The sequence below is a fragment of the Branchiostoma belcheri genome, unplaced genomic scaffold (assembly GCF_001625305.1).
Source record: "Branchiostoma belcheri isolate BF01 breed outbred unplaced genomic scaffold, Haploidv18h27 scaffold43, whole genome shotgun sequence".
NCBI classification, from domain to species: Eukaryota; Metazoa; Chordata; class Leptocardii; order Amphioxiformes; family Branchiostomatidae; genus Branchiostoma; species Branchiostoma belcheri.
This window is the reverse complement of record NW_017804054.1, coordinates 827701-853992: the sequence shown is the minus strand read 5'-3', so window position 1 is coordinate 853992 and position 26292 is coordinate 827701. Positions and strand designations below refer to the sequence as shown.

At 42.7% G+C, this 26292-nt stretch overlaps 1 protein-coding gene across 6 annotated transcripts; it reads right to left on the bottom strand.

Moving 5' to 3' along the window:
• Positions 1-443: 443 nt before the first annotated feature.
• On the bottom strand, positions 444-22534 carry LOC109478295. 6 transcript variants are annotated; one of them, XM_019779767.1, is made up of 11 exons: positions 22293-22534; positions 15739-15823; positions 15094-15237; positions 13427-13524; positions 12933-13073; positions 12409-12540; positions 3091-11958; positions 2807-2888; positions 2256-2496; positions 2071-2154; positions 1645-1748 (listed from the first exon to the last, which is right to left on the bottom strand). In XM_019779767.1, the coding sequence occupies exons 2-10, from the start codon at positions 15812-15814 to the stop codon at positions 2142-2144; spliced, it is 9795 nt and encodes a 3264-aa protein (XP_019635326.1). In that variant the 5' UTR covers positions 15815-15823; positions 22293-22534; the 3' UTR covers positions 1645-1748; positions 2071-2141. The 6 variants fall into 6 exon arrangements, with proteins under 6 accessions (XP_019635325.1, XP_019635322.1, XP_019635323.1 ...); XM_019779768.1 differs by having other exon boundaries at positions 1645-1745; XM_019779766.1 differs by lacking the exon at positions 2071-2154 and having other exon boundaries at positions 444-1745; positions 22293-22532.
• Between the last annotated feature and the right edge of the window lie 3758 nt (positions 22535-26292).

Sequence of the window (26292 nt, the reverse complement as noted above, 5' to 3'; positions counted from 1 at the left end):
TATGCAGTTAACTTCTCAATGGTGTTTTTCCTATGACTTGTGTTGATATGTGTACCATACATACACTTAGAGGTGTACATGCAAGGTTAGAAAATACTAGTACTAGCTGCAAGGTTTGCGTTAAGTTATTGTGGGTGATTGATTGGTGCTCCTCGGTGCAAACAGAATATTTTGTAATTAAAGATTTGGCAGAATTGTTCTGATGACTTGAACTTAATGACTGGTATTTTCCTTAAGAAATATGCACTATACTTCCAACTACAACAAGGATAGCATATGCAATGAACATTGTTTCATGGCTTTTATTCAAAAAGTAAAACTTTCAATTTCCAACACTTTTACATACATACCAGCCAAGTGGTTTCTCTTGACTTTACATAAACAAAATAGAACATCTGTTTTAGCCTTCTGTTCCAAAGACTAGCACTGGCACACTATAAAAGTAAAACAAAAATAGACAGTTTTTATTGATGTCCTGCAAGCTAACAATACTAAATGTCTCCCATTGAAGTGGCCAAAACCACCAAACAAAAATTCCTAGGAAAGTGGAAAAATGGCTTCCCAATATTCCTATACTGGCACGTTTTAGTCACATATTGTTTGAAAGTAAGGAAAACAGTACTAGTAGTCAGTATTGCATAACTTTCCAGCTCTTACACAGTCATACATTGTATGTCAATCAATGTTTCATACAATACCACTATAACATCAGGTTTCATAAACACAGCTGACTATGAAAACATTTTGGCTACAAGATACTAAGTACATCCACAGAAACAGACTGAGGACTGTTATATGTACACATACTGGCCAGACTCTGAGTAGTGGAGACTCTCCACTATTTTGTGCTGGATGCAGATACCCACCATGCACATTTCTTGCAGCAATAACAACTTGGCTTCAACATATCTTTACATGTACACATTAGGATACTCTTCAATAGTAACCAACTTTTCAACAAAACACTTTCAAAGTATTCAAGAAACAGTACAAGGATGCACAAAATAACAAAATTTACAGTTGTTACAAGTACGGTATCTTTTGACCTATGTACATCTTTACGCAATAATTCTTAGTCCTCAACATTTATTTTTTGTCCTCATTTCATCACTACTGAGCCATGCCTTCCTCTCTACTGGTCTCTAGTACATTAATAGTACAGGAATGGCATCCACTAGGGAGCAGCAACCCTTTGTTATTGTCCTGCAACATTTTCTTCCACAGAAGGCCTGAATATGTAACGGACAATGCTGTTTCACGGTGCTGTTTCACACTGCTACAGTTGCTGTCGGGAAATGATCTGTCTCTACACTCAACAGTTGAAGAGCTAATATCTCCGACAGTCATTCCATTGTTGACAGTTAGACTGGCCCATGTTCCATTGCTGGCGTTGGTTATACTGGTCCATATGTAGTCTAGGTTCCACCCTATTTGCCATATTATTATTATACCTGGTTGGGTCAATACCACGCGACCAGGGCATGTTGTTAACATTGTTAGGGTGTTTGACATCCAGGAGGGATGGGATATTTCTTATCGCAGCTTGTCTGTCTATGAACCTTGTTGCGCAGTTGTTGAACACCGGCTGGTTGATTTGCTGGTATGTGTTCCCATCCCTTACCCAAGTCCTGGTCTCCCCGTTTTGTTGGTTGCACATGGAGTTGCCTTGTCTGCACAGCATGTTAGCTCGACTGTTGAAATAGCCCTGGTTGTTTTGGTAGTTTCTTTGCACTTCTATTCTTCCTCTACTGAACAAAATAAATAAAAAAAACTACAATCATGACAAAATCTAGCTAACTGCAAGAAATACAAGAGTGGAAGTATAAAATGAAACATAATACAGTTCAAAACTTGAAACTATAGACAAATTACATCAAATGCCTAGCTGGTATTACTAAAAGTAAGTACATTGAAGAAATAAATTGAAGAAATGCAAAATCTGCAAAAAAAAAGTATAGCTACACTGGAGAGAAAAAAAAAGGTTAGTCAAAAATCTACATCTAGAATCTGACAGAAGAGCTACTATAGCTTAATCTTATTTTATTGAATATTGGAATGTGTTGAAATCACCAGGTCCATGTGTGGAAGTCAGGCTTGTCTGTAGTTTCTCTTGCTTCCACTCTGGCAACCAGGTGCAAAATCTAAACTGGAATACTGGAATGGCAGGATGGTCATGCTTAATAATTTCCTTTGACATGTCATTAATATGTATCCATTCATCTAAAAGATTGTCAAGTCATAAAAATAGAACTCACTTTGGCCATCTTCCTCTCCGGATTCCACGATTCCTCTTTCTGAAAGACTTCTGGCTTGTCTCTGTATCATTTGTTTTATTGTCGTCGGATGAGTCACTTGAGTCCTTAGTTTCTGTAGTAACTGCAGTGTTGGAATCCGAGGCAGTACTGTTTGTTTTTACAGCAGCTTCTAGTTGGTCTTCCTGCTGTGCTGCTGTATCTGGCGGTGCGGCAGTGGGCTCTGTGTCAGCACTACAATCCTCTGTGAACATTTACAAAAGGGAACATCAGTTCCGCTTCTTTTAACATGTCAAATTGTGAACACTAGCATTCAAAGGCAAAACACTTTTAGTGCATGTAATAGTTGATTAAGTGTCTAAATTGCCATTAGAATATTATGGAAAGAAAGTAACTCCATATGCCCATGTAAAAGTTGTATAATAAAAGTTCATACAACTTTTCTGTTTCTGCAAACGGATATAATACGCTTAAAGCTAAATCTTTGAAATATTTTTCAATGGCATGGACTGAGTACCATTTGCTGTGGAAAGAAGTAAGCTCAGTTGACCAACCTGGCTTGGAGCTTGTGCTATCACTCGGGTCGTTTTCACTCTGGATGGACGTACCACTGACCGCTGGGTCCGCTTTCCCTTCCTGACAAAGAAAGCGCTATGTGAGATTATGCACAATCTAACACCAAAGTATTCACCTGTATTCATGCAATAAATACAACAATGAGAACCAAGAGATACATGTACATGATATTTCTATTAGGCAGATATCTCAAAACCAATTATAAAACAGTTATATAGAAAAGTTATAATTTGCAATAATGCAAGTGGTTTGTGGTACTCACAGGTTGGGATGGCAGGATGACAGCATAGAATTTCCCGTCCCACATGACCTCATCCTGAACTGGTGTTCCTGGTGTTGTCGGTAGGCTGTCTACAGAAGGGGCAGAACAGGCATCTTCTACTAGTTCTAGAGTACGGCAGCTTGGTCTCTGTCCATCTACAGCAAGTTGCTCCTTCCGGGAGAGACAGGCTTCAATGGATGCTGGATTCTCTTCTCTGCACGGTGTATCTGACATAGTGCTATAATCAGTGCCAGTATCTTTCCTGGAGTGACTGACAGCTGATGAAGGACTTACTTTGTCATCTTTTGCCCCTTGAGCTTGCAAATTACAACTGGAAACCATCGCACCACCATCTACAGCTTGCATAGTTTCTGCCTGTGCAGAAGGACCTTGTTCTGGATCACATGTCTCATCTTGACAAGGTGTGTCTGGTGTCAGGTTTACAGTGTCTTCCTCCTTCAGCTTGAGGGCGATTTTAGCTTTCTTGATGACTTTCTCGAGATGGATCATCATGAGCTGGTTGATGTTTTTCAATTGCCATTTGTGCTGGATGGTGAGGAGATGGTCCAGCGTGTTCCGGAGATCTTCTGCAGACATTGATTCAATCCTGAACATCCTTTCTCTGAACCAGCTCATCACCAGTTCTGTTCTTTGTTCATACAGGTCATCCAGCTTTCTCTGTATCATCTCTATCGCTTGAGGTGAGGATCTCTTCATCATACTCATTATCTTCTCCAACCGCAAAATTTCTTTCTGTACAGGTGTTACACGGTTAGAACGCCAGCTGCAAAGTCGATTCCTTCTTCTCTGAAAAACATGTAAACATCTCATGCTGTAGATGCACACTTTGGCTTCCAACAGCTGTCCTGTTAAGGAATCCTGTCTCTCTTTCACAGTACTAGAGTCAGAACGATGTGAGATTGATGACAGACTGCTGCGCTGTTTAGCTAGTTCTCTGAGCCTCTGCTGGTAGTACGCTAGGGTCTCTTCTTGACTCAGAAGTTTGCCCCCTCTCTCCTTTGTGGTAAGCAAAGGGTCGTTTTCGAAGTTTAAAACGGGCAAGTCTGGTACTGTACTTTCAAGATAACCGTCTGATGGATTGACTGAGCTCTCCACTCCACTCTCGCTTTGCTCTGACACTGCACTCGTATCCGATTGGGAGTTTGCTGTATGCATCAACCTTAACTTGCTTTTCACAGCACCGAGACAGTCACAAACACTGGATTCTATTTGACAGTCTACATCCACATCAGAGGCATCAGGCAGTTCCAGTGAAGAGGGCACAACAGGTGCTTGACATGTGCTTTTAACAGCAGAGTGTTGATTAATCCATTTGTCAACGACCTTGGACATGGAGACTTCATCTGCCACAACCCGGTTGTCCAGCTTCATTTTCTGCTGAAGCTTGACTGACATCGTCCGGTTTCCTGATTCCTCCTGTTTTCCCCGTGGTGTCTTTTTCTTACCAAAGGACTTCTTGCCATCAGTACTCTTTCTGACATGACTAGGTTTGGGATCGCTGTGCTGTCTGCTCTGACATTTGTGGTGCAAAGGATCAATTTGCTTCATTTTTCTTTCCCTTGGCTTTACAACAGCACTCTTCTTAGCAATGGAATATGATTTATCTGAAGACTTTGAAGGCTTAGGAGAACTGCAGTGTCTGGGCTTTGACGGGAGATCTTTGCATAGCAAGTCACCAGACGTCTTCATCTCAGCTGTACAGTGCTCAGGATGGTCATACTTCTGCTTCTTGGAAGAGATACTGCCTTTCTCAAGTTCTGTCTTTCTCTTCGTCTTCTTCTGTACAGACTTGCCACCCTTGATTTCCTTCTCAGAGACAATCTTTCCTTCCTTCATGTCAGCATCAGTCCGTTGGCCTCCATCCCTAGTTAAGGTGTTTACTTGTTGCACTGTGGTGTTCATGTTGTAGCACGTTTGGCCAAAAGCTGACACATCTGGTGATTTTGACATTTTTGTTTTACCTGCACCATGGACTTTGGGTTGGATGGACATCTTGCCGTCACTTTGCAAGTCAGCACTCTCATCTGCCATTCTTCCACGTAGTTCACTAACTGAACTGAAGGACACTGTTCGTTGAATCCCATGGTGTGGTGTTTTAGCATCGGGTTGTTCTCTTTCTTCATTATCAGTCTCCAGTATCATGCCCCTCTTGTTAAGTTTGCTGACTTGTTCTCGGAGATCCTTGAGGATCTGTCTCCTCACTTCCACTATGGAGTCTTCCCCACTGCTACTGCCTTTTGCAGGGTTTGGCTCGGATTGCCTTCTCTTCCTGATTCTTGGATCCCTACAGATATTGCTTGAAATGGGGGTGAGGTTCCTTGGCCTATGATCTTGATAATTAGGTTTGGATGCAACAGCTGGGGGCAGTTGTTGTTGAAGTGCACCTGAATGATTCCTCAAAGAGGTCTGCAGAGTCTTTATCAGTTGTTGCCCAACTTTCTGTACAAGTTCTGGAGGAGATGCAATGCCCAGAGTGTCATGAGATACTGGAGAATAAGTGGGAAGACTTGTCTTGGATGGTGAGTGGTGAGTTGAAGCTAGAAGTGTTTTGGGTGCAGATTCATGTCTCCGCCTCTTTGCTGGACTTGGGTAGCTCTCCCACTGGTCATAGGAGGGGACTTCTAATTCAGAAGTCTTGATTGAGTTTGCCTTTGTTCGAGGATCCTCAGGCTCTGCCATCTGGGAGTCTAGGGGAATTGGAATAGGGTTGGCATACACAATAATCCCAGATGGCATTACTTTGGGACGAAGCAGCTTATGTTTGTGAAACATAGGATGACTGCCTTGTTCCTTCTTCTCTGTTGCACTTGTATGTTGGCTTTCACTCGCAAGTGTCTCTGCAAGGGAGGGAGGGGAACTTCCAGGGGATGTTATCTTCAGAGACAATGTCATTGATTGTCCATCCCTACCCGACATTGCTGCCCGTGGGACAGACTCATTTCTGTCTGTAGGTGGAGACAAAAGAGCTTTGATTGACAGATGAGGGTCAGTGATGGACTCTCTGAGAAAGTCTGGGGGCTGTCTCATGAATGTTTCCGTCTCATCTATCGGGGGAGTCTTTCTGTCTGCCGCTTTCTCCAACTCTGAAGGATCATCAACCTTACATTTGATAGGCTGAAACAGATGGCTAGCATCTGGGCTTGACTTCACTTGGTTTTTCAACTGCTCCTGATGATAATCATCATTCTGCATTTCCGCCAGTGGTGCCTCTATCTCCAAGAGAGATGTCTCTGCACCCCGTCCATTCTCCAGAGATGTCTCTACATCCTGTAACTGTGACAGAGGGGTTGTACATGTACTCTGCATCTGTGACAGTGGTGTCTCCATGGAAGGTGTCTCTTCGCTCTGTGCCTCCATAAGTGGTGTTTCTTCACCTGTTGTCTCTGTCAATGCCATCTCTGCATCCTGTGTCTGGTGCATCTGTGTCTCTACACCCTGTAACTCTGCTAATGGCATGTGTTCACCCTGCAGTAACAACTTGGTTGGTACCGACAGGTCTAGAGACATCCACTGGGGCCCATCAGTACCAGATTCTCTGATGACTCCTGGTATCGAGGCAAGGAAACTTGCAGTTTCATTTATCTGAAAGTCACAAGAGTCTTCATTCCAAGTGGGGCTATAAGGTGCATCTTGATCGTCTGGAAGGTTTTCAGGTGAATCCGGTTCTTCTGAGGGTTCTGTGCTGCTGGTATCCATGTCCACTAACATGTAATTGTCCTGTGGATGACAGTTTGACTCTTCTACACTGGTGTCCATGTCTACCAACATGTAGTTGTCTTGTAGGTGAGGCTTTGTTGAATCTTCCGTCATTATCAGGGCACTCACCTCCTCTGGCTGACTTTCGGAAGAGATGTCCATATCCACTGAGTCATCATCAACAGACACATCCATATCTACAGGGTTGCCGTCATCTTTTCCATGAAACTTACTGCTTGGAGAGCCATGGGCAGCTTCAACATGTGTTGTGCCATGGTCTTCAGAACTCTGGGCAGAATCTGTCGGGACTGATCCCTTGGTTTGACCTGACGTCTCATCTTCCTTGCTCCATCCAACAGTATCTTCAGATGGTTCTGTTTCACAGGTCTCCAGGTTACAGCCATGTTTTCCATGAAGTTCACTGCTTGTGTCATGCTCTTTGGACATCTGGAATGACTCTGTCTGGACTGACCCCTTGGTTTGACCTGACGTCTCTTCACAAGTCTCCTTAGGATCACTTGCAGATGAGACGTCCTTGATTTCTGCCCCTCCTGTCTCTTGGAGTACTTTCATGGCCAGGAGGATACGCTCTCTTTCTGCAGCAGTTCTGACATCCTTCAGCTTTACCTGCATCTCTCTGTATAGCTGCTCAAGGATGTCAGAACTACCAGGCTTGACCTCTGTCCCTTCTTCAGGCAACTTGCCTATGGAGAGTTCTGCTTGGGCACAAGAAATCGGATGAATGCTGCTATCCTTGACTTCCACCTTGTCATCGGGAACTTCTGGTATGTGGGTTTGAGCAGCACCAGCCTGGACTTGCAAAATCTCATCTCTTGAATCTGACGTCTTGTCACTGGAAACTTGTGCTTTGTGTTGAGCATTGCCAACTGTAGCTTGCACAGTCCCTTCTTGAGACTCTGACACCATGTCATTGGAGATGTCTGAGGGTCGAGGAGTGCCAGCCTTATCTTGTACAGTCTCTTTCTGTGACTCCTCATCATTGGCTTGAGTGGTGTTTCCTTTAACATGTGCACTCCATTCTTGTGACTCAGGCCCCTTGCCATTGAAAACTATTGGTTGCGTGCTAGGCTTGGGTTGAGCACTGGCACTGGAAACAACAGAACTTCTGCTTCTCTGTACCATCTGCACTGAAGATCTCCCTTTGGGAATTGTAGTCATTTTTTGCCCCTTCTGTACATGTTGTGAAAGACCAGAAGAGCTATGCTTATTTCTAACTCTTATTTCTGGCTTTGCAGGCTCTTTACAAATCTTCCCAGTTGTTGGCGCTACTTTTTCCCTTTTGGTATCAGTACACTTCACCTCATGTCTTCGCCTCTTGGACACATTTCTCAAATGCTCAGATGGAGCATTGGACTCTACTTTTCTCTTTTGTCCATGTTCAGTTCTTTCTACTAAGCGACTGGTTTCTCCTCCATACATTGCTTTCTGTGAAGGGCACTGTAATTTGTCTCCTTTTCTGGCTGACATTTTCTGCCTGTCCTGCCTTTCTTTTAACTTATCACCACCAATACGTGAGTTTGGGTATCTGTTTTTCCAAGTCTTGGTCTTACATGTAAATGAGTGTGCACTTCTACCTTGGTGCTTCAATTTCCTCTCCAGCTTTTTACTGTCCTTCCATCTTTTGCTCTTCTTTCTGTTTTGCCTTTTCCAGTTGTCCCATTGCCTTTGCAGCTCAGATTCCTGTGCCAGTGCACTGTCAATATGTGACGAATCAGAAGCAGGCTCATCTCTGGTGCTTGGCTCCTCAATGTTAGCAAGTTTTCCATCATCAATGTTTATTGGACAACTCTTGACACTGTTGTCAACCTGTTGTTGGTCTACAGCACATGAGTGCACCTGTCTGCTCTTGAATGAAGCTTGCTTGACAGCCTTTGTTTCTTGCTCCTGTAAAAGTGCTGCTGCTTTGAAGGACTGTCTTTTTTCCTTCCATTGTTGCTTGCTGACATTTCTATCAAGCTTTTTAAGGCCCATTTTGGTCAAAATCTTGTTTGTTGGCACTTGACATGAATCAATTAAGGTGATCTTCCTTTCATCCTTTGCTGAAGGAGATGTTACATTGATCCTCTTTGCATCTTTTGATGGCGAGGATACCTCCTCAGGCTGTGCAACAGGAGACTCTCTTTGGTCAGTTGATATGATTTCATCAGGGGACTGCATTGTATCGAGCAACAAAGATAGCTCTGGACACCGCACCTGCCTTAGCCTGGTAGTAAGGCTTGGTTTCCCTTCATCTGCCAATTCACCCCTCTCCTTTTCGGTCCTACATACCTCAGTTTCTACCTTTTCGCCAGTGGTGGGCACTTTTGTGACAATATTCAGATTGTGATCTGTTTTGGCAGAGTTACTGGCAACATTTTCAATGCATGCTTCCTCTTCATTCTTGTGCTCAACGCAGCTTGATATTTCTTCAGCACTGTCAGTTTTAGGCACATTCTTGGACTCTGATGACACATTTTGCTGCTCCACAGCAAGCTGATCAGTTGACATAGCATCCCTTGAGTTTGAAGATGTACCTGTACATTCTGGGTTATCAACTGACTCACTGGAAAGCACCTCTTTAGCATCAAGTGATTCTTCGTCCCTTCTGTCTTCTATAGATTCTGTACTGATTGCTTTGTTACTTTCTCTCACATCTTGCTCATCACATTCCTCCACTTTTATCCCATCTGTGGTCATAGCTGTACCCTGGTCAGGAGAGGCAACATGGCAGACAGCTTCGTGGTCAATGTTTGGGTGCTGTAATGCCCCAGAATCATCAAAAGAGTCTACAGGTTCCTTCTTTACAGAAATCATGTCCTTATGGCTTGTATGGTCTTCATCTTGAGATTCGGTGGCTGCATGGATTGACTCTTCTGACTCTGCCTCCTCACTGTCCTGTCTCTCCACACTAACTTCTGAGACTGATGGGGATTCTGCCACATAGGAATCTGCTTCCTGAGAGAGTTCATCTTTCCTACTTATAGATAGCTGCCTTGAATCTGAGGACATTGCAACCTGAGGTTCCATCACTCCTCCCTCAAGTTTTGACTTATCTCCATCTGGATCTTCACAGGTTTTTTCTCGGGTGGATGGTATGGAACAATCTACTGGCTGCTCATAATTTTCTTGTTCTAGATAAGTTAGCTCATCCACTAGCTGCACCGGAAGTTCTGCGTCCAGAGAGAAAATGTCAAAGTCTGATAACGGGGAGGGTGGCACTGGGAGATCTTGTTCATACTGCATAGCGAGGTCCATTTCCTCTTCGGAAGTATCTCTGTCCTCTGGGATGTCCTGGGGACCATCTCTACAACTCCAAGTGTCCTCCTCTTCCTTGATAGCAACATGGCTTCTGTCTGTATTGTCATCTGTACCGACTTGTTCAGCCACAGTGTCCACATCACCGGTCTCCTCTGTCGGACTTCTGCAGATATCATAGTTGTCACCCTCCTGATGGGGCTCCTCCTGCATGCCATCTTCCTGTTGAGGAAGGGAATCCATCTCTTCTTCTGCAGCATCACTGCCTCTGCTCGAGGTATCCTCTTCGAGTGAGTGAACTTCTACCAAGTCCAAAGACCTTCCCAGGTCTTCAATGAAATCCAACCCATGGTCGAGAACACTATCATTATCTTCTTCACTTTCTTCATCTTCAGTCTGAAGTTCAGAAGGCTCCTTGTCCTCACCAATACACCCCACAGCTTCAGATGTGCAAGGGGAGGGTGCAGTGACAGTGCCACAGTGACTGATGTTTGATTCAGCTGTCATCGTAGGGACATTTTTCTGGATAGGCTCAGGTGCTATCACTGTCTGTATTTTGGATACTTGTTCCCTGTCTTCATCAGTATCAGTCGATTGGGGGGACTCTTCATCATTAAGAGCTATCACAGTCTGTGTTTGGGATTCTTGTTCCCTGTCTTCATAAGTATCTGCAGACTGGTGGGACTCTTCATCATTAAGAGCTATCACAGTCTGTGTTTTTGATACTTGTTCCCTGTCTTCATCAGTATCAGCAGACTGGTGGGGCTCTTCATCAGTATCAGCCGATTGGTGGGACTCTTCATCATTAAGGGCTATGACAGTCTGTGCTTGAGATACTTGCTCCTTGTCTTCAGATGTAGCAACAGAATGGTGGGACTCTTCATCATCTGATCTTGACTCTGTTGGGTTGACTTCAGAAGCACTTATATCTAGACTTGTGTCCGAGCTTTTAATGCTGTCTTCTTCATCACCACTTCCTGTCCAGACATCCAAGGTAAGGTACTGATCTGACAAGCTACTCTCTGAACTTGCACTTTTCCTCCTTCCGATCAACAGATGGTCGAGGTTCTCCAGCATCACCACTGCTGACTTGATTTTAATGTCATCAGCATCTGGTGGTGACCTGGTATTGTTAGAGTTCTTCTTCAAAGTGGGGGCTTTAGGAGACACAACGGTTGAACTTTGGTACTCTCTATGCATGAAGTCCACTGGTTTTCTCTTCCTGGCAAGCTTTGGGTCTTTTACCCTATCCATGATGTTGACAGCTGTTTCAGAGTCCACATGACTTTCATCTGGTTCTGTTTGTCTATGACAGGCACTTATCCCATCTTCTTTCTCATGTGTAGCAACAGACATATTCTTATTGGTAGCAGGTGTGAATTTGGCTGTTGTGGAGTCCACATTACTTTGTTCTACTGGTCTTCCACAGGTACTTGTTACAAGTTCTTTGATAGGTGTAGCAACAGACACACTTTCTTTGGCTGCATGTGTGTTTTTGGCTTTCTTCTTTTTCTTTCTCCTGTCTTTTTCTTGTAAAATCTTCCTGTCAGGTTTCACAAGCAGATCTCCTTTTGTTTTCAATAACCTATGTTTCCTTTCTTTGATAGATGCATTGCTCTTGTCTTCAGCTTCTATGACAGCAGAAGTACACACATTGCTCTTGTGCTTGGTCACAGCCCCAGGTACTGATGTGGAATGTATTGGCATGTTACTTGTAGGTTTTTTACAAGCTTGTGGACTTACAGGTTCTAACATGGGGAACCCCTCAACAATACGATGGATACTTGGGTTCTCGTCACATAAGATCGTGTCTACCAGTGTCACTGCAGCATATGGGAGGACTTGCCGTGGTCTTTGCACTGGCAACCCCTCCTCATCATACTCATACAGGTACACCTGGAAGACAACAAAAGAATCATCATTATTTGCTTTATTTCAACTGTCAAACCAATAAACAGGAAAAAAATTGCTCCATAGTTTGTTGTAATGCCATTTAACCATCATACCCTTAGGCTACTTCCCTTCACTCTACCTAAATGCAAATCTACAGCTGACATATGATAGCTCAGGATGGGGATATTCATCATTCATAGCAATGTGTACAAGACAATGCTGAAACAGAGCAGTAGTTTGCTGAGCTAGACCATCCCAATGTAAAGGTTAGCATTATGCATTTGCTTTGCAAACGTGACCTTCCAGTGTGTGTTTCTTTCTCAAGGACACAATTTGATAAGGATCTTTGGAATGTTCTGAGTTCTTTTTATCTACCCAGGGGTTTATCAATCTGCCTCAAGTACAAACAAACTTTGTGTCCTATAAGTCAAAATCCCATTTAAGTGTTCTTACCTGTGATTTGCCATATTGGTCCCAGTCCTTGTCAGTTAGTCTGGGGGGTTCCCTGGACACATGGCAGTCATGGTTGGGGTCAGGGTCCGACCTGCTGTGGGGAGCCACCGCAAGGACTCGCCCTAACATGGCCTGGAAGATTTTATCTTGTAAGTTTCACATCATGACAGAATTGTGTGTGTGTGTGTGTGTGTTTACATCATAATATACATGTGTGTGTGTGTGTGTGTGTGTGTGTGTGTGTGTGTGTGTGAATATGTGTGTGTGTGTGTATGTGTACTTCTGACTGATATAAAGGAGCAAAGCCTTTGTTCTCTTAATTTATCAGCAGTGGTAGACGATAAAATCTATCTTTTTACATGCTTTTAACAACACTTACATGTTCCTTGTTTGTCTGTATTGGAAGGAAAAATATATAGCCTGATCTCATCAGATAATCCACTGCTGTGATAACACCTCTTGAGAAGTTATTTGTATCAAATAATGGCAAAAAAATCACTGTCATAACATTTCTGTCCTCTTACCTTGTATATCAACAGTTTGGTTTTCGTTCGACGGAATACCACCTGGCACCTCAAACACACATCAGCATTCTTCTTTAGGTAAACTCCCTTAGTGCTGTCACCCAGCACACTCTTCCCCTGAGATGGTACTACAGTCTTTCCCTAAAGGTTCAAGATATCCAAAAATCAGCCCAAGAAATAGACATGATACCACACCTTTGCAACCTTACTAAAACATATATTCCTCATAGCAGCCATTATGCGCCTTATCTGCTTCCATCCATTTAAAACAATGAATAGTTACATTTTTATACCACCTACATCTATTGGATATTACATGTAATACATACATGTGTGCTATGCCTTTTGCTTTTGTATGTCTATTCTGAAGTAGCTTAGTACATAATTTTAGAATCTTAAAATCTAGAAAGTGCGACATGTCCTATCTTGGCAATGACTGAGGCATATGACTAAAGATTTAGATAACAACATAAGGCTGCATAACCAATAGTTACCTTTGTGAAGGTCCCTGTCCCTCCAGATGTAGAAAAGAGGTACTTTTCAGTCACATCTCTTCCATGTTCTTTCATCTCCTGGCGTTTGGAACTGAAATCTGGACAACACAATAACAAAAGCTCAATAATTCTGTGTGAAATAAACCAAAAGCATCGACCTAACAAATCTATTACTTCTGGTAAAGAAGTATTAATTGGAGTGAGTTGTGGGTTTGTATCACCCGGTTTACACGGCGACAAAATTTTTGCGTACGAAAATTGCGTACGCACGCGAGCGTACGTTCATTTCTGTTTATACAATGACAGGGAGAGCAAGAGGACTCCCGCTGCGCCCCGTCCCACACTATCGTGACCCCATTTTGACCTGCCGCCATGGACGTACTTGACAGCAGTTTTGTAGTTTGGTTGTAGTCTCCACGTCTCATGCAATGTCCTCATATACTTCCTTCTTTCTAACAGTCTCTATTTTGCTTTTGATCCTGTCGTTAATCCATACTCCAATTTGCGCTGTTACGCCATTCTGGCATGCCCAGCGAACAGTCAGCAAAAAGCTTACTAAATCAAAACAATTGAAACAGAGAATTAAAGGGAAAGGAAAACAAAATGAAACGCGGAGAATTGAACAAGTAAACACGGCGTGGCTGGTACAAACGTGGGAAAAGAATGGAATTTGCAACAATGGAATTTTCCTGTTTTACATGAGGCTGGGAGGCACGGAGACTCCCCGCTGGGCGAGCCACTGATCGTACGAAAATTACGTACGAAAGTTGCGTACGCAAATTGGGGCCGGTTTACACGGAGGGAAAACCCTTGCGTACCCAATTTTCGTACGCAAGGATTTTGGCGCCGTGTAAACCGGGTGTTAGTCTGCATGTCCAAAGTGGGTTGACAGCATGGGGGTGAAGATTGACAGGCAAAATGACAGGGTGGCAAAACATCAGACACAGGAAGTGGTCCTGGCCAGGAGCCAGCAGGAATTCAAGAAGCAAAAGATTACATGAGGAAGTTCCGAACCCTAAAATTCTTCCTGAAGTCTGAAATGTCCAACTTCCTGCTCTAAATGTGTTATCTCCCTTCACAGTTAAGTTCAGCATTGATGTCAAGGAAATTGAATTTTCTACAGCAATCCCTTTCAAATGTTCTTGAGGAAAAGCAACTAAAAAAAGGGACATGTTGCTGAGTGACACGTGAAGCATTCCAAAATGGCAGCTAATATACATGTTGTACAGGTGGTATTTTTCATTTTCTTTCATGTGGCCAAACAGCCATTATTCGTTTTTCTGATCATGCCAGGGCGCACGTCAGGATGTAAATATTCTGAGTTATTCAATTTCAGGAATTTCTTTCATCTTGCAGTTTCCTGCCGAGTGACAGCCAAGCAAATTACACATTGGATTGATGATGTGGTATTGCATGAATACTGTAGCATGTATCTCTCTCTCTCTCTTGCCATTATGGTAAACAAGGCAAATACGAGGAAAATATAAGCTAGGCATGCAAGTTTAAACCTAAATTTTTAGGTTATGTGCCCCAGTGCAACTGTTTCTAAAAAATTGTTTCCAGCCATATGAAGTCAATTTTCATTCTGAAAAATTCCACCTTAAAATTTAACATGACAGTGATGACTGTGGTGAATAAATGTTCAATATACAAAACACAAAACAAACCTTTCTCCAACTCCACATTGTTCACCAGTGAGATTTTCTGCACCCCATACTGAGTGGTGAAGTTTTCATTCAAGAAGCTCCTCTTGACAATCTTGAGGATATCCAGCTCCTCTCTGGACCCAGGCCGCACTGGAGTGAGAGGACCTGCAACGATAGTCATTAGATCTGTAAATGCTCCTATAAATCATTTTCTGTTCATGATGGCTTAATTTCGAAGTAGGAAGGGGAAACGGGTGTTTCAATTCACGTTTGCGGCTGAAAGCAATACTATAGTCGGTAAAACCAAGACAGGGCATCTGTTTGTGGTGTGATGAGTGAGCAAAACATGTGCCCTGTCTTGGTTTTCTGTATGTGTGTATGTAAATCTACCAGTTAATACTTCAGAAAAAATTGGTTTTCTGTATGTGTGTATGTAAATCTACCAGTTAATACTTCAGAAAAAATTCACTCCAACAAGACCAATAAAGGACACTAACACTTTAACACAGCCTCTCTCCAACAGCCCTTCCTGTCTACCTCAACAGGTTTTATATCCAGTCCTGAAAGTGAAAAAGCTAACCTATGCCACATGCTAATAGTAAGATTTAACCAGGTATGTAAATCAGCTCAGAATATTTGTAGTACATGTACAGTATATGTACTTACCATCAGCACCGTTCCTCTTAACCTTTGGGATGCAGTAGTCCCCCGGAGGACACCTGGGCACTCTGTACCCCTCCATGGCTCACACCTTCAGTCAGTATAAAAAAAACACAGTTAGTGCTCATGCAACCTCATCACCAGAAATCCTGCAGGCACAAGTCTTCTCATTTCCTGGAAACTGGCAACACAAGAGAAACTGTCTAAACATCGTATCACAAAAAGCATCACAAGAAAAACATGACAGTTTACATGGTAAATCTTCCATACCAAAATTTTCCTGAAAAGACTCCAATAACAATAACAGGAGTCTATACTGAGAGAGAGTATACAGCGTCTGTTCAGTTGTTTTACGCACTGTTTTCTGCCGCACAAATGATGTAAACAAAATTCCCTGATGCAAAGCATGGAAAAAATGCCAACGATGCTATACTGTGGCTCCCTCCATCCATGCTCAAACTACATACACAAAATACCTCACTTCATTCATCTGTGCGTGCAAATAATCAAACACTCTAAGTAGTCTGGGCATGTTTCCATAACATTGCCAGGCTGTCAGTGTGGCACATCTATTGTTCTTCTCTTCTATTGTTACATTTTGAAAGTCATCACTGTCAGACAATTCAGAGAGTACACTAGGATGGGTCTTATTTTGGAGGGTCCAAGAATATTGGTTCATATAGAAAAGTGACATACATTATGTTTTACTACTAAATAGACCAGAGGGTATTGGGGAGGGGGGTAAAATGGGGGAAAGCTAACTGGGAAGAGAACAAAACAATAAAAATCTAACACCAAAGATTGATAGAAGGATTTTCCAGCGTAAACAATGCATTTTGTGATCTACAAATTCTGCTCTTATCATAGGCATACTATACTCCTAAAATGTTTTTAGTTGGTTGGGCCATTACAGGGAGGCTTTAATCAAACGTTTAGAAAATTAGAATCACTTACCAGTGAAAAAAATATTTCCAAGCCTTCTTCTACTACTTTTTTAATCAACAGTTAACCCACCATATGAACATAGAAAACACTGTTGGTATGTTTGGGCACAATTAGCTTACTAAGAATTCTGGAATTTTGACACTCCCATCACAAAACCCCATCCCATCTTCTAAATTTTAAGTCAAGGCCCATTCTGTAGTCTCTATTGTGTTTCTGAGCACTGGCCCGTAATTGGGATACTGCAGACAGTGTAGAATTGAATAGCATGATCAGATATTAATGACATATACATAATACATAAAATGACACAATTATCTTTGACCTTCAATAAAGACCCAAACAATACCTGAGAACACCTGGCAGACCACACCCTCAATTCCGATGCTGATGCACGCGTCTGGCCAGTAATGAGTAATTCATTAGGTCATCAGCATTGAATGGATGAACATTTACATAACAGGTAAGTACTTAGGGGGGTTAACTGTCCCTGTACACATATGCAAATTATTTCAGTGAATTAACTTTTGATCCACTTAATCTCCTGGAATTTATATAGACCCAGGACTTGATCCAAGCAAGGACATTATAGTACAGATCCAAGTAATTTGGGTTACTGTCCTTGGTAAATAATCTAGCCCCTAGGAGGACAATAGAACCTTCCAGGTCTGTCCCAAGTCAGGAAAGGTCTAAAACTTGGGGGGTTCAGTATGAGCCAACCACAGCCAAGTCCATTGTGTTATCTACTGAAAAACCAGCACATTAGCAACATGGGCAAATTGCAAGTGAACATAGCAAAAATGGCATCTATAGGGAGCAGAGGTCCCTGTGTAAAAGATTTTGACCCCCTAATGTTGATTAACCACTTGTTAATATTACAGTTCATTATTGTGTCCATGGAGTTAGATATCTTTTGTATATCTTTTTGCATAATTTATGCTGAGGTTTTTCATGGTTGTCACAAGTGTGGTGTGGTTAATCAATTTTCTTAAAGGTCCAAAATGAACCACTGAAAATGAGCTAATGTAAACAAATCCTTCTAGTCCTCAACAGGGTCACCATAACCAAGGATAACGACCTTGTCTTGCCACAACACATCTTTCAGCTGTGCAAACTTAGACGGCCTAACATCCTGATTCCTCTTCCACAACTTGTCACTCTGGAAACATGCAAGTCTTCCTCCAGACCTCTATCCAACTTATACATTACTTCCACTGACTTCTTGCACATTAAGTTCAATCATTCGTCAATACACCTGGGCTGGTGACCTGGCAGGTGTGACCTCACACACAGCCCTATAGAACCAGAGCAGCTGTTTCCGCACATTTAGGTTACAAAGTGTTCTGGCATTTTTGACAGTCCCATCATTAAACCCAACCCTGCAGAATAAAGGATGTGTGAGTGTCAGGAAGTCAAAGCCAGTGTGCACTAACTGTGCTTTTTTAGTTTCTGTGAACCAGTGTGTAATTGGCGGTACTGAAATTGCCCCAGTCTGATATCTAGACAGGTTTGTCTCAAGAAATCTGTAACTCATTGACACTTTTCCATTTCAACAACATGTTCTTATGATGAATGTACATAAAACGTATTGTTTTGTTTTGCAAGCTATATTATTGGATTTTCCCACTAACAAGTGCTGACTGGTTAGAACATTGCTGGAGACTCTCCACTACTCTACTCTACTCAAGGTGGTTCAACCAGTAGTAGAGCACAAAACAAGGGAAATTGTAGATTTCAAACCTCCGGGTTTTTTTGTGTTCTATTGGTTTAGGTTATTTGTTTGTGTGTAGTATGAAAGTTATGTGCGTAATATGTTTGTATGTGTTTGATGGCTACTGACGGTTGGTTCGGTATGGACTGTTGATTAACGTGTCTCACAGTCTGACAGCCTGCACCGTCACCCGCGCCATTACCCCCGCCGTCATTCCGCGCCGTCATTGCTGCGCCGTCACCCAAAATTTTTATCGGAACCAGACACCCCTCTGTTTGACCCCTTTTGAATGCTAAGACCCAAAACTGCAACCGCCCCATTCCTTAACAACATGGTAATTACCATTTTCAGCATGGCGGGGGTGTCCAGAGCACTTAAAAACCTTTTATTTCGACGCCCATAAACACATATGCAATTAAACAAAAACGTTCTGCATCATCTGCAGCCCAATAGCAATACGTATACCGAACCACAGACAAATCCGTCCAGCCGATCGCGAGAAACAGCTGCTGACAGAAATGTTTCGAACCATAGTAAAACCTCCTCGCGGAAGGATATCTCCTTCCCCGGAGGTAATTACTTCCTCCGTCCTTGCCCTACTGAATACTAGTATTTTATTCAATCCTGCCACTATTGCCTGGGGTGAGAGGGAGGTGGAGTAGACAGGTTGCTGACTTGCCTTTGGGTGTCATGCCACACATGTGAAAGTAGGGACTCTGCTACTCCATCAATTATAATGCACTGGGAAGATCAGGTCAAATTTGATAAGGAAGCAGTGATTGCCATGTCACCCAAGCTCTAATTGTGCACAGCAAGTCCAGCTGCCTCAAATTAACTACTTAGGATGTCTGACAGTGATGTATGATTCCTACAGTAAACCCACATGGAAAAATACTAGTAATAAAAAAATTTGTCAAGTACAAGTGGCAATTTATCTTAACTTCAAGGATAAGTGTTGTATACCAACATCCTGTTACTGACTTCTTACATTGCTAACATGTAACAACTATGTGGGTGGACAGGCACATGAGAGCCTGCATTTTAATTCATCAGCTGGGTTCCCGCTTTAATTCAACGATAATTTAAACCGTTGCCAGTCGATCGGCCTATAGCACATTGTTTGTTATCCTGAATTCATGGTTAATCATTATCAACATATCCTTCGTGACATCATGTAGGTCCCAGCCCTGCACACTTAGACAAGGGTGTAGGAACACATCTGAACCCTGAATCACCCTATCATCAGTTATCCTGTTACAAGTTGTTTATCATCAATATATCACAAAACTCCCACATCCCACATGGTTTCACTTACCTTGCATAACACAAATAGTTGAGAACAAACTTGAAGATAAAGGCTTTATAATTCATTCTGTTGTTCTTCTGTTTTGCAATGTAAGGATAAGTATAATTTCTTTTCTTCACTTAGATCTCTTTTATAATGCCTGATTATCTCATCAGCAAATACATGTACAGTGTAATGGAAACTTATCAAATCAGACACAGGCCAACATTAATTGTTGTGGTAAGCAAGTTTCACATATAATTTACTAGTACATGTGCCTGTAGCTGACTTTCCGGTTGACTTTGTTCTACTGGAAATTCTTGACTTTTGCCAACAAAGACGACTTCCGGTGCAGCCCAGCTTGTTGTTGAAAGGAAGGGTGTTTGTGTATACTGTGTACGTGTCTTATGCCAGCTACTTCAGTGATTGATGATAACTGTTAAAGTTTTACCTTACCTTGGAGCAAAGCTCCTAGCTTGAACTACTGGCCAACATATTCATTCTTGAATCATAGTGGCTTTTGACTCCTTGTCTCAACTATCAAGATATAGAAGAAGAAAAATATTTTTGGCCACTTAATTAGTTCCAGGGTTTACTGGAGGAGTAACATTCTCTGTTCTGATTCTCTCAACTGATGCACACTCCTTTCAGGTGGACTTGTATGCAGTCACTGAGTGGAATTGTTTGAAGGTCTATTTCAGGCCTGGACAGGATTCTGGATGGTGTTTACCGACCCACTCCTTTTCCCATGACAACAACCACACTTGGTTCAAAAATGGAATGTTGGGGGACTCCAACCATTACCAACTCGGCCCAGTCAACTCGGCCCAACACACTGGTAAACTGGACCCAATACCGGAGACAGCAAGCACACACAGTCTTCTTTGCACTAATTGTCAAAATTGAAATGAAGTCAACAAATATGTCTATTTCATTTCTTCCACATGTTCGGTTAACGTCAGGAACTAATAAGAACTAAGACGATTTGGGGACAAATTACAAAGACAACTCTTTGAAACAAAGTTTGAACTTGTCTGACAAAGACACAGAGTCTCTGAAATTATGTTGATTGCCTAAGCGCTGGCAGTTTTGGGCTTCAAAATGCTCAAAGTCAACGGTTCAAACATGTCTGACAAAATATACAGAATATGCTGGTATGAAAGAATGTTAGACACTGCTTCTTATTTTTGTCCACTGTTACTGGGTGTTGGAACTAGGGCATTAGGCTGAGTTGGCAATGGCCAGTCACCTCTTCCTTCCTTCACTACATGTGGTCTAAGAGATCCTAAATGCCATGTGAGGGGGCATCCATAGCACACAGGCAGTGTTCTAGACCTTGACATATGGTCACATGTGCATTTAGCCCATTTGGGCAGGAATGTGCAATAAAGATTCATTCATTTACATCACAGGACAATCGTACTGGTGACTTTCTTGCTTCTGTTATGTAGCCTGGGCCAGGTCGCCTGGGCCCCAATGAAAATGAGTTTGGAAAATTGAATGGGCCACCCAGCTGTTTGAAGATCTATAAATAAATACTAAGAAAATGGGACCCGTATTCTAGATATGTAAATGAACAGATCTTTATTCAGATCCCCATCCATCCATCAAAGTACAAATTGTAAGTACCTTCCAATATAGTCAGGTAAGAAGGTGGCGACCTCCACCTTCATGTAACAACCTGTCAAATCGTGTTTGACGTCCGATTTCGACCTGCATACCAGCCGCCCAGGGTGCACGCCCGGCCGGGTGAGCTGATGCCACAGACGACACACAAGGTGGCACAGACAACGCCAGCCTCCCTCGCCCTTCCTCGGACACGGTATTGAGCACCTCGGCCGCCCCGGTAATCTTGCCTGCCCGGGAAGCTCGCGTACAAAACCATTGGAGGGGCTGGTGGCCAAGCCACACAAAGTGGTCGTTTTATCCCTTTTCCCCACACGGTCACAAGTATGGGGTCGCACAAGTTCGCACTCAAACTCATATAGCCGCGAGAGATGACCGAGCAGAGTAGAGTAGATCACTTCGGCCAGATAAGATCTCTTCCCAATTATAATTTTGCTGGGGTCGCTAGCTCTTGCGTTGTTGTTGTTGTTCTAAAATCTAGTATACACCCATGTGGTTAGAAGAACGCCAAGGGCTGTGGACCAACAACTATAAGGGAGACATAACGTATAATTTATGGTACTAGTACAGTATTAAAGCAGTGTGACCTCCAACTTCGTCCCTTCTCGTGTCTTTCTGATTCGGAGAAGTTTGAAAACACGCCACGGCACGTCCCCATCTGGCACCTGGGCCCGCCTGTCTCCCCCGACTCCCCACGAGATATCATATCAACACCGGGCCCACGCCTCAAGTATCAACGTTATTGTTATATACTATACAATGTCCTTATCCCGGTCAACCTTTCATCTCGAGTTTCAGCGGCTGGTAAAGAACTTGACAGGTAAATAAGCTTGGAAGACATGTTTACAGATGTGCATGGAAGCGTGGCCGACAAGAAAAGCAAGGTGACAGTCCGGCATGGCCCCTACTCAAATCGGGGCCTCCGGTACTGCCAAGAACGGGCGTTTCAACAGCAAGCGTCAAGTCAACAATATACAACAGACAGCGTCGGCTCACCTGGATGCTACGAACCTTTAGGACCATTTGCTGCATCCAGCACAAGGCCCGGGCGGCAGACAGAGAGTTCACGGTAAGTCTCGTGCGCTACACGATCCGGCTAGTCTTTGTCCCTGCTGTCGTCTGATCCCTGGAACGTTCGTGTCAGGGGTTTTCCCGCCCTGCAGCAACCTTTGACGCCTGTCTGACCAATCGGCTTCCGTGTAACATGCTTCTGCGCACTTGTTCGAGCCATCTGATTGGTCGGCGCTTTGTCATTCAGCGAAAAGTTCACGGTTGTCAGTGTTGTCTTTCATAACCTCGTTGAAGGCATGCCTGAAGTGAGGAATCATAATGAAGGCTTTTTGAAACATTTTTATATGTTTTTCATTCTTAGAACTCTAACATCGATGAAGAAACAGTCAACAGATGCAACGTTAATTTGCGGCTTCCTTCTTATCTTTTTGTTACATGTAACATCCGTGTCCATAATATCACCAGGGTCCATAATATCGCCACCTTGAGAAATAGTGTGCTTTAAGATATTTTTACTGCAACATACCCTAGGTATGTACATTTGAGGTCTGCAGGAGTGCATACCAAAAGTATGTTGCAGTAAAAATATCTTAAAGCACACTATTTCTCAAGGTGGCGATATTATGGACCCTGGTGATATTATGGACACGGATGTTAACGTTAACTAGTTATTTGCTTCTTCACCTTTTTCACTGTGGCGCCAGTCCAGGTGATAAGAAGATTGTTGACAAGATTAGGCTTAACACCAAAGTGTTAAATATAACACCTTGAATTTCCAGCCGCCGCCACAACAACAACATATAAACATGATACTTTAATAGTGTCGGTGGAGATTGGTGTTGCTACTCGTTACGTTTATCGTACTATTATTGTTACTATTACTATGTTAGCCTTTACCAGGCTTCGGGAAGCACCAAATAGTGGCCAAATAGACAAATAATACGCCAGAGGAGTTGGTCCGCCAAAGAGTACAGTTGACCTCTTCTGAATAATTATGATATAGATATGTTAGGTTTTATTCGACATTAGGTCGTATTCAACACACTTATTTTATTGTTGTTACTCTCCTTATGTAGTTTGCCATACATTGTACCATGTGCAATTGTCGTGCAATAAAGTTCTATTCTGAAACAAATCCGTTTTGACGTTTTTTTTCCACGCTAGGTGGGTGGTGCTTTGTGATCGGTCGCTATCACTAGCCTCTACTATTTTTCCAGCGATCCGCGGAGCCTGGTAGAGCTATCACATGAAGAGAGAACCCCGCTCTGAATTTCATGATTCGGCACACATGTGGTTTGTGTCATTACACAATGGAAGTTTCTTTCATCTGTTACATTCTTTCTTTGTGCGTCACTGAGAATAGCTCATCAGTGGTCTGAATGAGAAAAACGCCTTTCCAAGAAACAGGGAGAAAATGGTATTAAATTGAAGAGGAAACCCCGCTCTGAATTTCATGATTCAGCACATACTAGTATGTGGTTTGTGTCATTACACCGTGAATGGAAGCTTCTTTCATCTGTTTAGTCAGGGTTACATTCTTTCTTTGTGCGTCACTGAGATTAGCTCATCAGCGGTCTGAATGAAGAGAAACGCCTTTCCAAGGTACAGGGAGAAAAAGGTATTAAATTGAATCATTTCCTGTCAGTAGGGTCTGCGCTATTCATATCCAAAGGACATATGAAGTGAATGCTTTTCATTTTTTCAAGCCCTTTACTTCTCTCCAAGCAGAGCTGTTTAGCTATAGGTTTTGGAGTGTTTTACTTTCAGGCGTTTTTATCATGCTTTCTTTTTGTACTGGTATCTTTTTTCCGCCGGCTAAACTTCATGGATACTGCCATGCCAATGATATTGTCTTGCCTGTATTGTACTCTCCAAGCAGGGGTTGATTGCTTTTTTATGTAGGGGTAGCGCCAAAAAAAAGGGCAATATATAAAAACCTATGCTTGGAGAGTACCTATTTGTCTTACGGCCAACAAAAGGTGACATCAGTAAACTTTAATATATAACGTTAGAAGCTTCAAGCCCTCCTTTATGCATCTGTCAAGTGAAGACAGCCTTTTTCTAGATAGTGCATGTTGGCGAACATGAAAAACCTGATCATAGCCGTGTGCATGTATCACGGAGTGAAGATAGATTTGATTTGATTTGATTTGATTTAAGGTTTAATATCCATATCTAATCGTATTTATTCCAACACTGAGGAGGTCATCTAGAGGATAAGGGAATAATTGGTGTGGCGGCTGGATCACACGTCCACCTAGGTTAACCTCAGGGTACGTAATGAGAGATACACTATACTTGGCAACAGTCCCTTTTTCTAGATCAGTGGTTGAGACGGATTTCGAGACACCTTCGGAAGGAGGGCGTTACTTTTGTATTTGCGACACCTTCAAGTTCAAAAACAGGTAAACAAGGTCAGATCAAGGTTGACCAAAATTGTTGACAAGATGAGAAGTATCAATAGAGTTGAGCCTTTATACTCTCAAAGCAGAGGTTTGGGTTTGGGGTTATTTTTAGCGTGTTTTTTTTTAGGCTTTTTTATCGGGGTTTCTCTTTTGCAATGATTTTTTTTCCACTAAACTCAATTTTGATGGGAAAAAATTCAATGTACCGTGTTTATTCTCGTTCGGTCCATCTTTGCCCAGTGGGTGATGGGGGGAATCCTTTCTTTGCTCTGAGTCACTTCCTGTCATCGAGGGGAACTTCCCCACGTGGATACTGTATATTACCTCCTTATATGGACGTTTCAGGCCTTTCTAAGAAACTAGCGTGCCCAAGTCAACGGAACTCGGGGCCTAACTCGGAACTTCGCGCTCCGAATCCTACCTATGTTACAAGATGTACCAAGGAGGTACAAACAAACTCCTTGGAGGTACACGGTTGGAAGGTAATTAGCCCCGAAATTCGGTCCAGAGGTTTGATTTCCCCAGAGACTGGGTCCATCAGGCAATGATATGGAGGCATGCAGGCCACGCAGGCGTGTAAGCAAAAATTGATGTATTTTATCTCTTTTATTGAACAAAATCTTAATGTGATTCTCATTTCAACATATTAGTGCTCATATGAGACTCATATGAAAAGAAATGTCCAGAAAACTTGCTTTTTGTATCGTCCTAATGCAGAGGAGAGAGACCGCGTGTTTGTTCAAGGCTATGCTGAAACCCGATCGTCCCTTACACGACCTGGTTCCTGACACTGCTCCACGAACAACCGACAGAGCAACAGTCACCCCCATGCCTAGAACCAAAACAAAAGACTGGAGACATCCTTCGTACATTGCGCCAATAAACATAGGTTTAACTTTTCTCGCAGAATTTTCCGCAACTTTGTGTTATTTCGCAACATTGTGGAATGTGAAATAATCTCACATTGATATATTCTTTGTACATATCGTCTTTGAATAATGCGACGAATTGTAAAGGATCCTATATGATATGTAAACCTCGAAGGGTGGTAGGTGGCCGTCCGTTTTTTTCCAAAACCAGAGGCGACTCTCTGTAACGAAAGGCTCTCTTTCTCCCCTCTCTGAGTTCGTCTTTTTCCCTTCCCGTGTGTATAGTCAGACCAAAGGGCCTCCTAAAAGTCAGATTGGGCGTGGGCGTTAGTCATGCATCAGTTCAGAAATTCCACTATGAAGTTGACTGACACTTCTGAAAGAAAACCATGCTTGCCACCAGATCGCATATCTACAGCACAGGAACCTTTTGACATGCGGTCTAGACCGGAATACTCGGATGGGGTTTAAAAAAAAGGCTTTAATTTCCTGTCTCCTGACTGTTCCTCCTGTCATTGCTCGACTTCTCACAGATGGAACCGAGCTCGATCTTGTCAGTTCAGGGCCACGGCTAGCCTCTACCAGGCTCCACGGATCGCTGGAAAAATAGTAGTAGAAATTGAAAAATAGTAGAAATTGGCCGAAATAAAGGGATAGTATACCAGAGAAGATCCAGGGCCATAGAAGATCCAATTTCCATGGGTCGCAAAT